Source organism: Lichenostomus cassidix, chromosome 5 (assembly GCF_008360975.1).
Source record: "Lichenostomus cassidix isolate B80296 chromosome 5, HeHo_3.0, whole genome shotgun sequence".
NCBI lineage: Eukaryota > Metazoa > Chordata > Aves > Passeriformes > Meliphagidae > Lichenostomus > Lichenostomus cassidix.
The window spans coordinates 57826504-57841549 of record NC_139486.1 but is presented as its reverse complement, the minus strand read 5'-3'; the positions used below and the strand labels follow the sequence as shown (position 1 = coordinate 57841549).

Genomic DNA, 15046 nt, shown 5'->3' with positions numbered 1-15046 from the left:
TCAGTTGTACCAGCCTGACAATTAAAGACCAACAAATCTAAGCAATGACCACATATGGGACTGCAAGTGCCTAATTGGCTTCTAATGTAACTTAGGTTGAAAAAACAGTATGAGTAACCCTTCCTTCTGCCTAGCTAGGTCCTAGGCTCAATTGAAAAGACTGCCCTGTGTGTTTTCTCACTTGGAAACTACCATGACACTTAGGTTAAGACCAGCCACACCATACTATAAAGAAGAACTCCAAGGTCACCCAGTAGTTCTACTAATGAAGTCCTGATTGTCATTTGAACCAGGAAATATGGCAGAGAATTTCTTCTGCAATAAGTATGAACTTGGAACCAAGAAAAACAACTTACACAGGTGCAACAGACACAAGACTAGCAGTTCTCAGAACAGCTGATAAAATGTATGCTGTACCCTAATTTCTGCTACAGAAAAGTTATGAAAACATCAAGAATAGAAGATGCATGATGTGATTTCTGTTCTTGGCTTCTTGTTTAGCTGCTCTCTATTTGCCTGTTTAATGTTCAAGGAAGATGTACCTGGATGCAACCAGAAAACTTAAAACAATTCACATTGAATGTGTTAATGTGTCAACCACTTAATTCAGCTTCTCTAAGAAATAAACTTGCTGCACTCCTGAATTTCTCCCAGTAAGACTGTCCCATGAGAATAGTTTAAATTAAAGCAAGGTTGCTTTCAAACAAGTTCTTAAACTGATCTTTCCAAAACTCCTCAGCATCTTCTAAGTTTCACTTTTTCCATGTCATTTCTTCAACTCTTTACTGAAACCCTTTCCAGTACACCAACAGGATCTTTAAACTCAAGGCACCAAAACTAACTATAGAGTTTTATTATTGGTCTCCCTAGAGCTCTTTTTGGTGGAAAAGATACCTCCCACACCTACCTAATATTCCCCTTGAAAATAAATACAAGGATCACATTTTCACTATTAGCTACCACATCCCACTGCTAGATCTTCTTTGTCTTATTCTCCACATATTACAAGTACTTCTTTGAGTAACTGCTTTGCATAGATACTTTAATAAATACCAAATAAGCCTTATTTCCCCCAATTTTATATTGTCATTTTTCTGCACAGAGCAATTACCTCCCTGCCCATCTGTAGAATCTTCCACATATGAAATCTCTTAACTTTGCAAAAAAAAAAAAAAACCACCAGTATCAAAATGTTCAGATACATCAGATATGTTCAGATACAATCAGATATTAAATGCTAGAGTGTTAACCAACACTTACTTTGCCAGGCTTGTTTGCATCAAAGCTGTTTTCTTTAAATTTCTCCTGCAGGGTCTCAGCTAGCCGGCAAAGCAAGGCACCATTATCCAATTTCTCCATAAAGGTTTCTGCTGTTATTTCTCTACCTGAACAGCAAACAGAAAGTTAACATGGCAGAAAGCATGCAACAGTATAGACTGCATTTGTGTAAAAAGAGAAATCAAAAGAAATCCAGACAATATTTTGAAATAACCAACCTTAAAATAAAATGTAATTACATCTTCCTGGAAGAGGGGATCACATGTTCCATGATGAGACTGCATGCTGACCAGACCAGGTGAGAAGAGAATCATTTACCATCCTAAACTTCCAGGATCTTAACATAATTTCCAGTAAAAATACTCCTACTTTTTATTGAAGGTTTTTCATGTTCACATTTCTACTGAAAAGTTTGCCTTCACTTTGGATACTACATTGACAAGCAGCTGTATTTTTCAGCCCTTTTAACTTCCACTCCCATCAGAAGTGCATCAAAGACTCATTCTTGTTCTTCCAATTAGGACAGGATTTTTTCCCCCCCAATATTTATATATGCCATTTTGGAACAGAAATAACACTGATAACTCATTTTTCATAGGTTGTTGCACAGCAACAATAGACTAACATGCTAAAAAAGAAAAACTAAAGGCTGAAGTGAGAGTGGTTCCTCATCACATCCAGGTCCACTCCTGCTCCCATGAGATGGCTGTTTAGAACACGTTCATTGAATTTTTTGTTAAAAAAAATATAGGAAAAGTAGAAATGTGAAGTAAAGCTTTCCTGTATCTTTTTGCTAAGATGGGGGAAAACTAATATTCAAATGTAACAAAAATGAAGTATATAAATTAGTACTGAACTTCTTGCTGATACCCAACTGATACTCAATTTAACAATATTGAAGACAGCAGCATTATAAAGCAGTATGATTTTAAAAATGCTGTAGGAAAGGTGATTTCTCTAGGCCCCTATCTGGAAACTTTGAGATACTTCAGCATCTTTTGGGCAAAACCCAAAATGTGAGTCTTTTCAGTTTGCTAAGTTATAACACCAAGATAAAGATTGCTGCTGCTGCAAACCATCTTCAGATCCAGCAGACTTCTGCTTTCCATTGAAGCTAAACTTGTTTTTTCCTAACACACTTTTACTTCAGAAATATTTGTTCAACGTGAAGATTTCCCCTTTTTATTCCCCCTTAATTCTATTCACCCTGCAGCCAACTTTACAGCTCCTGTACACAGAAATGACTTCTCCAGGCAAAAGAGCAGTAGCAGCACTGCAGACATGCAGTTAGCTTATTCCTAACTGATAATATTTTTGCCATGCCTCCAGCTCAGAGGAAGCCAGGACTGAAACTGTAATAGCCCACAGATAAAAAAAGTGAACAGCTCAGCATCTCAAAAGTCTTTGCCACCTTACTAGCCTACATATTTTCCCACCTGCCTCATCAGCATTTTTATAAAACACTATAAAGCCACTAGAAATCTAATAACTGAAATAACTGTTACAGGAACTGCTTAAGTATTACATTTAATAATACTCTCCTTTTCTTCTAAAAAATTATTTAACAGACAAAATTTTTGTTTTCATTTGCTACACATAATTTTTCACACAGGTAAAACAAACAAAAAAATCACATTCTACATATATGTTCTGTCCTATGATTTATAGAAGCAATCTTTCATACTAATAAAATGTTATAAAACCCTTGAAACTTATTTAAATATATTTTCTCTTTACAAAGATATGGAAAAATTCTTTTATCTTCTGCTATTTAACAATATACTTACATTATTTTAAGTGCTGAATTGCATTAGCAGTTTGGTCACTGCATATTGTACACTAAACTGGATTATTTGAGTTCTATTCACCATTATGAAATCTGAAAGAATGAGTTTTGCATTGAACATCTGTCTCCAATGAAAAGTATATTAGGTGTCAGCTTTCAATTCACTGTATTTTATGGCTCCAAAAGGTGGCATTTCTTTGCTAAAACAGACACTCTGACATATTTAACAGTAGAAGTGTATTGATTCAAATAAGAGTAATGTTCATAACTTGAGGAAAAAAAATTGCTTCATGTATTCGTATGGAAAAAACATTAAACTCCATTAAAAATGTACAATTCCCCCTATAATTACAAGAAAGCAGTTGCAGTGTTTTTATAGAATGGTAATAACATTAAGTATAATAAAAAAACAACACTGAAAGTACGAGAAGAAAAGCCAGGAATACGAAAACTTTCAGAAACCTCTCAAGTATTGCCTACCCTCTCTTTTGCTACAACTTGTTGGACTATTTTAATTGTACATTTCACTAGTAACACAAAGCTAGTAGTCTAAAAATAAAAATATTTCACTTGGGTGAATCTCTGAAACATCTACAATACTGAAACAACTCCTTCCGACCCTCTCAACTCACATGGCATTTAAACCCAAGAAAACACAATGTGATAAAAATAAAGAAAACCAAAGCCAATGACTTTATGCACATACAAAACTGGTTCTTTTCTGACAAGACTACTCTGCTCCCTGCAGTAGCTGACAGGAGGAGAAATAATTTTGCAAGCATTGAGACATTATTACTTATTTGAAATGGGACATACAAACAAATCCAAAGGCATGTTGACAATAAAATTATAAAGCCACTCAACTAAGTAAGAAACTGGACCAGTGCCAGCAGAATCACTGAAGGTATCAGTACTGTGAATATCTTGATACCCAGACATTTGAAACCTGCATTTCCCACTGGCGTGAGCTGAACAAACTGATGTTAGAAATACATGCTCTGTTACAGAATCCTCTTAGGCAGGAAGGTGAGCAGGGTGAAACAGATTGAAATCAGAATCAGAGAATGACCATTTTCTTGCAGAAGACTTCCCATTCTCCAACCTCAACAAACACCTCCCTCAACAAACTTTTCAATATCTAGCCTGGTCTTCAACTCAATGCTTCTCCTAATATGCTCACCTCTCTGCTCCTTTTCTGCAAGCCTCCTTCAGTTTTGCATCCAAGCAGCTTTCACATGGATCAAAAAATATTCAATGTTTACATGTCCAGTTCCTCAGCATCTTGTATTTCCAAGCCCTTTAGCTATGAGCTTTTTAAACCATCTTCCTGTTAAGAAGAGGCCTCAGCACTGAAACCTTGGAGACCAGTGTGTGCCCAAGACGTAGTTGGTCCCACGTGCTAAATGAAACTGGATGGAATAAAAGACAGTATAAGCCTCTGCAGCTTGGAAATTAACTCTGGGAATGGGGAAAAAGATCAGAGGTCCACTGAATTGCCAAAGAGAAACAGAGAAAACACTCTATACCTGTCCCAAACTACAGGCTGGTGAGGAGGCCCACTCCTCGTCATGTCAGCTATTTGGCTTCTGCAGACACCCCAGAGAAACCAAGACAATACTGGAGAGTAAAGCAGACAAGCCAACCTTTCAGATTGCCATTCTGCCTCTGCTAGCAGAGTTCTGTGGCCCAGCTGTCCCAATTCCCACCTGCAGCTCGCTCAAGGTGGAACAGAACGTTTCACTATCCACAAGAACATTCCACTAAGGTATATACACAGTCTGCCAAATTTGGAGTTTGTCAGCAGGCAAAGCACTTCCACTTGCTTTACTGGCTCTCTACCTAACAGAAACAAGGCTAAGAGATGATCATGGCTTGCAAGACAGCCAGGTTGACATTTCTCCTTAGCTTTGTCACTGCCACTCTTGACTGAGCCACCAAAGCTCAGCAGACAGAAGCAAGTGTAGGAAATAAAACATCCATGGCTACAATCTTCCTCTCCAGCAGCCAAACCACAACCCCGGCATGTCCCACTTTGCTAATTCTACAATAATGTATGAGTTAATCCTATCTGACACATGGATTTCATCTGCAATGTCCTTTTTCCATCCCCCAGAGTACAGACAGCTAAAATCTATTCAGCAATGGAGATGTAATGACAAACTGTCCTGTCAGAAGCTCTGAGTTTCTCTGACATGGTTCCAAAAATAATTAGCAAAATGCATACAGAAGTACTAGCAATTACTAAAAAGTACCCCCATAACAATGTCCATCCTAAATTAAATATCCAAAGTCTGAGGATTAAAAATTCTTCCAATGTTTTTTTCCAGCTGCACTATGTATCTCAGTTTTCTAATTTACCAATAAGGTCAAATTCTAGCAATGCCTAGTTTCTATCTGATATCAAAATCCTTCATTCATATTATAAGGTGTAATATCCTAATAATGTTTTCAAGATTGTAATTTTGAACCCACATCAAGCTATGCTGCTGCAAAACTGTTACCCTTTCAACTTCCAGTGACACTGCATAGGACATAATTGTCTCTCCACAAAAATGTCCCAAAACACCATCACTTGATCAAACTACCTCAAAGAGGTTCAGCCATATTCTTGCTAAAATACTATTTTTTTTTTTAATCTATATTTCTTTGAAAAGATTATGTGTCCTTGCTGAATCCTAGTACAAATGAATGACTAAAACATAGATGAAACAAAATATGAACCAAAATGACAAAAGTTAACTGAAATTAATATTAATTTTCTTTATCAATTGAGAAATCTGACTGCATGGAAACTACCACTGAACACTTACAATGAAGCAACACAAGATACAGAATAGAGCAAGTTAGGATGTAGACACACACAATATTTTCTGCTCTGTGTTACCTGCACATCCATGCATGTAAAAATCTACAAACCATTAATGCATTAATTTCTTCCATGTAGAGGGAAAAAAATCCCAAACAAAAAAAAGTCTTCCACATTCTTCTATCCTTTTGGATGCTGAAAAATGCATGTTGTGTATTCATTTCTATCTTACTGTACAGCAGCATGCTCACACATCCCTTCTCTATTTAAAGTTTGTCCAAATTATGCAGTAATTAAACAAAATTTGAATTCTGAGTTAATATACTCTTATGAATAATAATTATTTTAATTCACACTTAATTTATTTTGAATGTGAATTTTAACTTAATTGAATATCAATTTGAATAACAATGTCTACATAGGAATTCAAAGCAGTCTAACAAATCACTGTAATTTCAATTCATCAGCACAAACTCTGAGAAAAGGAGAGCTTGCTGCAAGAAGGTGTGGGGGGGACACATTAGGCCAATGAACTGTATATGCTGCTTAATTAAAAGAAGGTTGTGTCCATTTAGTTCTGCAGTGCAGAATTTGGTGTCCATATGAAAAATCAGATATTTAATTACAGTTGGCATTTCGGAACCTCCTGCTGGTTGCTATTTTCTTGCTCAAAAAGTGACCTCATTCCTAAACTTATCACTGGAAGAACTCTGTTACCAACTGCAAACAAGCTTCTATTTGTTTTAGAGCGGATCACTAAAACTTCATTGTTTAAAACATTTAAACAATATATTGAATCCTTAATGGAATGTGCTGCTTCCAATTCAAAAACCAGTCACTTGGATTACTGTCTTATGGTAATTGGAATGAAAAGTTTCTGAATTTTGTTCTGGTTTTTACGGAGACAATTTTATATCCAAAACTCATTAATTTCAATAGAAGTACCACCCAAATACATCATTTAAAACACCTGCCACTTTTGCAGTTGTGGATTCACAACTGTTCCAACTCAAAAATGCCTACCTTCAAAACACCATGTTCTTGTGCTGTGTTGACATTGACCTTATTGACCACATCTCTCATAACATAAGTGATATTTCCCTTTCTTTGTCATAAAAAAGAGGAAATAGAGCAGTACAGAATGTGCAGATGAAAGGATACTCTCTACACTAGATACACTCTATTACTTTATGATATCACTGAGATGGTTTAACCACAGCATTTGCCATGACAGGACACTGCCCATGTCTCATCAGAATAGACTTTCAGATTTTTTTTTAAATTAAGTAAATCCTCCAAAACCGTACACACCAAATTTAAAAGTGTTCATGCAAATTTTCCTCCAAAATAACATCAACTAAATTTTCATGTAAACATAACTACTGAAATACTTTTGTTCTCTTTATTTAATGAGAAGAATTACTGGCATGTCTCCCTTAGGATGAGGTATTGTGTAAGTCAGATAATTCTTTAGTTGTATCCTTTGGACTTCCAGAGATCACCCAAAAGCCATTTTTCCCTGAGTATTGTCAGCAAACAACATGCTATTTCTTGGCTCATGGCTTCTAAATTCCACCTTCTTGAATAATTTGTATATTGGTTTTAACGGTGATGGTATTAATAGAGAAAATGCATGCAAAAAAAACAAAAAGGAAATTGGAAAGAAAACCAAACACGGAATGTATAATGTTCAGTTATGCTACTCACAGAAATACAATGAAGGCAAATTACTCAACAGCTTTTCTAACCTTGCTGACATTTGCCCTATATGGAGGTAGCTGTTGAACCGCTAGCAGAGTGCAAGAACCGAGTCGAGTCGAGTGTGGTGAATTTCTGATTTTATTAATTAATTCTAAAACTTATATAGACTTTCAAAGATCATCTGGATTGGGCCAATTCAAAACCTCCCCCTAGGCCAATTGGCCAGGCTTGAACTGCCTATCTTTCCAGAGACCATTTCAATAACATCCAAACTTTATCTTTGTTTATAGAACACAGCAAGAAGAAGAGAAAAATTCCCATGGGAAAGAGTCTGTGCTTGCCACAGCTACCTAACCATAGCCACCTTTATTTTTGAAACCCAAAGAAATCTGAATTCCCAGCTCTGAGTGCAAAGAGTTCTCAAACCACCCAGCATCTGCATTCCACGTTATTGCACCTTACCCAGCAGGTTGGTGAGCCACAGGGCCAAATCCTCTTTCATGGGCAGCAGGTTGGCCTCATGTCTGCTGGCGAGCCACTGGCTGTACTGGTGCATGTCTGAGAGGCCAGGACCTCGTGCCTTTGGGCTCAGGGCAGTGCACATTGCTTAGCCACTCCTTGCACCTGCTCCAGTTGAGAAAAAGAAAAAAAAAAAAAAAGAAAAAGAGTTCTTTGTTATACCAAATAAAGTCTCACGTGCTCTGTTGTTAGAATTGTAGAGGATAATCCCATGTGGAAGGTAATTCCCGTCTCTGGAAGTGTTCAAGGCCAGGTTGGACAGGGCTTTGAGCAACCTGCCCAGTGGAAGGTGCCTCTGCCATTTCAGGGGTGGGAATGAGGTGTCTTTAGGGTCCAGTCCAACCCAAACCATTCTATGGTTCAATAATATCACAGTAATTACAAGAAATCAGATGTCAGACAAACAGACGTGGATCTAACACATGGTTAAACATCAGTGACTGAAGCTTTGTTTTGTTAATGGTTTTATTTTTCAAGAGATTAAGTCATAGGGATAAATGTTAATTTCATTTGTACTCATCAAATGTAGTGTACTATATGTTGCCAACACAACCAAATATTCTGCAAGGAATTATTAAAATCAAATCAAAACAAACATTTTACACAAAGCTTCCAGCTCACTGTGGTGCCAGACCCAGTACCCATTTAGATTAATTGGAGAGCTTCAGAGATTTTTGGATCAGGCCCAGGAAAAACATGGGAAAAACCAAACTATGGTCCTACAGCAAACTTATTAACAACTAATAAACGCTGCAACCAAATGGAAGCAGTCTATTCTACAGCTTCAAAATTATTAAAGAAAAGAACACCAAATATATTGACTGAATAGCATTATTTCTTCAGAAAGCAGCAGAACAGCTAGTGCTGGTCACTCACAGTTGTCACTTCCCAAATACATGTCAGCTGGCTTTGACTCACGATAATCTGCAAACTCTTTCTGTCCTTGGCATACCTTTCCTACCAGGTAAGAGGTATTTGAGACTTTAAAAACAACAGAAGAAAAAAAAAGAACCATTTTTTATACTATCCATTATGGCCTGAATAACAAAAAAATTGAAAACAATTTAGTTAATATATTACTTTTTTTGGACAAAGAAATGTTAAAAAAAATGCTTTTCCATAAAATTGTGCTGTGACTGACTTTTCCAATTGCATGTAATGCTATTTGGGATATTTTAATACTTGTATTAAAGTATTCCAGCATTTTTTGACCATATTCTGTGTAACCAAACTCCATGTTTGCAAGAAGATCAGGTTAAGCTCTTGTTGACAGTAGCTCACCCCAGCTCCTGAAGCTTAGCTTGCCCTTGAGATAGGCACAGCTTTCACTACAAATATACTTCTTATGGACACTAGACAAGGTTTTTTTCAGTTGGGAACAAGGAAAAATAGACATAAAAAAGATTTATTCTCTTGTATAAACACATATTTCTGAATTATTGGTAGATTTTACATTTTTCTAACAAAAAAAAATCCTTATGTATCAAAGTTCCTTTGAAAGAAAGGAGTTTAAGGGAGACTAAACTGAGTAACTTCTGCACTGCTCTGTTCTGAGGCTGACTTTGTAAAAATGTCCGCTTGGATTTATGGCTTCCTGGCTAATTAAATTCAAATCATACCTGCTCATTTAGGGCAGGCTGCAAGGGTGGGCAGGGAGAAGCCTTGGACTGGTGGCTCTGCAAAAATCAATCTGCAATGTCACTCTCCAAATAGATTGATTCAGACTAGAAGCTAGCAACAGCTAAGGAATTTCAATGACAGAATATTTAAACATTCTCCAAGTCACTCAGAACCACACAAATTAGTCCTTCAAATCACTGCTTCATTTTGGATAGAAACAGAGGCAAGACAGATAACTGACTGTGGTGGTTTTGATTGGCCCAAAACATCAGCAAGGTATCTTTAACATCTAGGAGAAGTTTGGACCCCTCAGAAGCTGTTGTGGTAGACCTGAAGAAGTGTCTGAGGAGTAGGGAGTGGCACAAAGATGGCTCCTGTGTGATGGTGCCTGGCATTTAGTCAGGGTCAAATCCCAACACTGACACCACTTGCCCTCAAAGATCATATGGGGGAAATCAAGTATCTGTCATATGTTTGCTTTCCAGAAAGAGCCTTCAAATAATTTTGATTGATTTCTGGAGCCTGTAACCTCCACTGATACAGTGAGAGCCAGAATTGAAATTAGTTTGTTCTCTTGAATTACCTGTGAAATTATAGTGGTAAAAATACAATTAAAATAAAAAAAGACAAAAAAAAAAAAAAAAAGAGAGAGAGTTCTCTTTACATACAGACTGGAAAAACACAACAGAAAGAGCAGAACTACTTTACTAAAGGAACCAGTTAGACACTGGTTGACCCTTGGAGGTCACTTCCAACATAAATTTATTCTATTATTTTGCATTTCAAGAGGCACAGAGCAATATTAATCCTGAAACCCTATGCAGGTTCTGCCCGGTTAGAAGGGTAACAATTGGCAAATCCACTGAGCTGGGTTGTGTCAAGCAGAAAACACCAGAGGCAATCCCCTCTTCTGTCACCCTACTTCATCACTTCCAGGACCATGAATATGAAGTGCCACATGGGAACCAGGGCCTAATTAATCACCAACATTATGATAGGCTTGACAGTCAGCCAGATACAATCCAGGCTGCTGACACTGGGGGGGATGAAGTAATTCTGTGGTCTCAAAGCTACATTTCTTTAAGGAAAGGGAAAACTGAGGGAAGGCTTTTTGAGCACCTCCATGGAAGGAGCCTGGGTTTCCCCATCAGTCTGTGAAACAAACACTGCAGTCTGTTTACACTTCAGGCCTTTACCTCTGGAAATGCAGAGCAGAGAATTTGGGGAGTACAGGTGTTACTTAAGTTTGTCTCTGAAATACAGGGCTGTCTTTAAATATATTTCATACTGACCTAGCTCAGCAATCAGGCTGTGTAAAGACCTCAATAAACTTTTGAGACTCATTAAGGGAAGAAAAGTGGGAGAACAAAGATTTTGGAGGATGCAAGGGTGCTCCAGTTTCTTAGTAACTGTGGTAGTAAGAAGAAAAAAACAAAGACAAGAAGAGTATTCTAGTTTAAGGTAGTTTTCATAAGATACATTCTCAGAATGCAAAACTGGAAAGGTGACAAAAACCAGACAAGTGACAAAAATCTCTAGGAGGTGAAAATGATTCAGGCCTCTCCATACTGGGCCTGCTTGAAATAGTAGCCCTGAATTAAATGAATGTATGCACTAATTTGTGAAGTGAGCATGCAAAGTGAGGACTGGGGAATAAGAAAGTTAATACTGATGAAGAGCCTGAAGAATTACAGATAAATCACATACAATCCAACCTTACCTCTGTGTGAGTTTCCTTTGATTTCATTTCCAAAAAAACCCCACATTTTTCACTTCCCCACCACTTTTCCGGTAACCTGCCCTACACTTCAGTAAAATACTTCCTTGTTAGGATCAAAGCCACAGAATTCCTACCTTGGATTTTTAAAATTAATTTTTAGAAAATCAAAACTCAGCTTTCAAGGAGCAGAGTATCTCCTGTCACAAACTCTACAAGTGATGCCGACTGGAGGTCAGTTAACAAACTGCTAGCAGCAGAATTACTGATCTTTCAAGCTCTGAATTATTCTTCATGCAAAAAGTGATCTCTACTGAGCTGAGGTTTAACTTAAACCTTCACAATACTTCAGGACTGAAGTACCCAATTTTCATTAATATGTTCATTTGCTCCATCAGTTATACTAGCACATACATATTAGAACTTCATCACATACCAGTTGGGATCTATGAAGAAGCCAAAGTGAGATAGTTTTGTGAAAGTGAGTCCTGAGATCCTTCAAGATGCCTTGGAAGATTCTACCTGTGGTGAAGACTAGGTCCTTGGGTTCATCACCCAGATACCTTCAAATCTCTTCCTTTGAATGTCTTCATATATTTATGTTTCAGTGAACTGGAGTAAAGTTTGTTGACAACTTATCAGTGAGGAATTTGGTCAGAGGAATTGACTAACTTGCATCTGAGGTAGACAGCAGCTTTCAAGGATACATCACCACCAGCTGAGGCAAGCCTCTGGCTCCAACAACTATTTCATCCTTTCCTCTTGGCAGGCAAAGTATGAATGAAGTAGCCAAAAAATATTGGGTTTCCTAATCTCACTACTTTCTAACAGCAACATCAAATCATCATATATACAGCTGTTCAAAACTAGCCAACACAAACATGTCAAATATTTTATAGAACGTTACACTTCTCTATAAACTGTTAAGGCTGACGTGATATGCAGAAGCATTTTCAAAACTTACCTCTAACTGCTCTAAAGAAACTGCTTCCCCCTACTATTCGGAATGCAGACGAGGAATGGTCTTGGACTACTTTTCATCCTGTTTTGTTACAGGTCATATTTATGCAGCACAATCTTTTTTTTTCGACCTCTCTCAATGAGAGGATGACATCTCAAATTCTTAGACTTATTGTCTAGATGAAGAATTCAGTGTGGGATGGTTTACAGTACACCCAGCGATGTGTATCAGATTCAACAGACTAAAAGGTCCTATTTCTCTCTGCTTGCTCCTACTGAACAGTGAAGTTCTTCTTTTGCTTTACAGTAGTGCATTTAGTTATCTGTCTATTGCAGTTCACTGCTTGTGTTTTGCCAGCAGTGTAACCTTACACTATCTGATGATTGTTATCAGTGATCATCAGGTGAAAGCAATGAGAATCAAACAAGTGATCTTCTGTATTTCCACTGGCTTTTGTTGGGGTTAACTGGTAGAAAAAAGAATCAAGAATGATACACTGTACTCAAAACACACAGGAGGCAAAGACTGTTTAATCTAGAAAGTAGAACTGGATGCACAATGAAGCACTCAGTTGCAGATCCCTGGATTCAATTCCCTTTCCTAGTCCAACCACCCTTCTTACCTGTAAAACCAAGTATAAAAAGGGAGAAAAAATATTCTGTGTGGGAAAAATGTATATATAAAAGCTTGCCTGTATGCATAGATATACAAACAAAGAAAATATTAAGTTCCACCCTGCTAGTTATTCATATAAACCAGTAAATTTTTACTCCAAATTACTCATCCAGTTCCAGCATATGCACATAAAAGCTTACACTGAGTAGCTGCTGGCTATGCAGTGTTCTCTGTATCACGAGTTTCATTGTCGCTTCAACCTGGCTCCCAATTACAATATTTGAATTAATTCTCAAACAAAAGGAGGCTTGAACCATTTCTTTCAACCCGCTCCTACATACAATCCTTCCAAGTGAGGAATGAAGAAGTCTTGCTGAGTCACTTGCTCTTTATGACTTGGCTTAAGAATTAGCATGGAAGTTAAGTACCCTGTGAAACAAGCTTTTTTCTTTGTATTCAGATAGAAAAGAATAAAAATAAGTTAAAAGCGTCTATGGAGGGAAAAAAACACCATAAAGCAAATGCAGAACTCTCTACAGTGATCAACCTTATCACCTCTGATGCAAAGGTCCTACACAAGGTCCCCTTTGCACCATAGCAGCTTGACTGGGACACTGTGCCCAAACACTGGGCTTAGCCCACCCAAGCACTACTGCCTAGCAGGCAAGTTCCTGGAGTGGCTCTGTGAGCAGCAGCTGGCAGCCAAACAGTGTTATCCAGGACTGGGATCTGCACATATGCCAGCTCAGTGGCCTGGCTGTTCTACAGAGCTGCAACAACTGGAAGACAAAATGGCATAACTGCCTCAAAGCCCTGGGTCCAAAGATTCTTTCCATAAAATCTTCATAGGATTAAGTAGGCAGGCTTAAAGCTTGTGCAATGAGATCTGTTATAATATGACTGAGGAAGCACATTAGCCAGCAGTTGTAGAAGAAAGCAAACATCACACACAGGACTGTGCAACAGCTTGACTGTCAGTGATAGCAGGAACAGACAGCAACTTAGACAAGAGCAGCAAGTTTTTCTCTGAAGGAACTGGAGCACTAGACTGTACATTGGCTTTGACAGAGGGGTATCAGCTATAAATGCAGACAATCTCCTGCTGTCTTAGAGAGAAGGTAATGCTATTGGAAAGCAGCCATTCTGGAAGGAGAGGAGACAGAGGATCAAAAGCCAGAACAGAGCTCATGAGTATCTGGCAAGGGTCTCTGCTGGATCTCCCTGCTAGTTCTAATCACCTCAAGCAGATGGAAAAGAGCAGAACTTTTGAAACTTTACTAGAGCTTAAGTGGACTGCGTGAAGCATTCACTTACTGTAACAGCACACTGGGTGCAAAAAGGGCTTAAGATTCAGTGTTCATTAACAGATGAAGTGGCAGAACAAAATGCATAGCTATGCACACAGAAATGAACTGCCCACAATTTGGGACCAATATTGCAATCACCACTTTCACATCATCAAGTGCCACTTTTATAGACATAGCACAACCAAGGAGAAGTACATCCACATTTTAAAACTTACTTCAGTTTTCCTGTCTCAGTGTTGACATATTTTTCAGATTTGGAGAGTATAACATCAGATCACAGACTAGAAGCTGCTCTTGTTTTTCCACCCCCTCACCCATTTATGTACATGTGTGTATACACACAGATATATGCAGAAAGAAGGAAAAAAGATATATGAATGCCTTCCCTTGAGAGCCACAAAAATAACTAAAAACGTTTGATTTTTTAATGTCAGGAAATTGTTCCCTATGGTGAGATCTGCTAGACAGTGGAATGACTTTCCCAAATGAAACTGTGAAAGCTCCCTTTCTTGAAATCCTAAAAATTGACGAAAAAAGGAGTTGGAAAAAAAAAAAAAACAGAGACTTGCCATTCACTGTCAGATGTTACTCAGCCAATCTTTATCAACTGCAATTTCCAGTTTACTACAGAACACTAATCACTCTCACTCATTTTGTCCTTTTACATACATAAAAACAAACACTATCACTTTTAAAGTTATTCTGCTACTATGTTGCATAGCTCCTCTTCAAGAGC

General features: G+C 37.8%; 1 protein-coding gene across 8 annotated transcripts in view; it reads right to left on the bottom strand.

The window, feature by feature from the left end:
- Window positions 1-15046, bottom strand: part of GAS2 (growth arrest specific 2) — a 71780-nt gene that overhangs the window by 52989 nt on the left and 3745 nt on the right. For 6 of the 8 annotated variants that reach the window (XM_085063256.1, XM_085063255.1, XM_085063254.1 and 3 more), the window contains exons 2-3: window positions 8034-8195; window positions 1261-1385 (exon numbers count right to left, since the gene is read on the bottom strand). In XM_085063256.1, the coding sequence (XP_084919382.1) occupies window positions 1261-1385; window positions 8034-8175 (267 nt within the window). In that variant the 5' untranslated portion in view covers window positions 8176-8195. Of the gene's footprint in view, window positions 1-1260; window positions 1386-8033; window positions 8196-8966; window positions 9126-11863; window positions 13420-15046 lie in introns of those variants that run through there. The other 2 variants (XM_085063258.1, XM_085063259.1) reach the window with 2 other exon arrangements.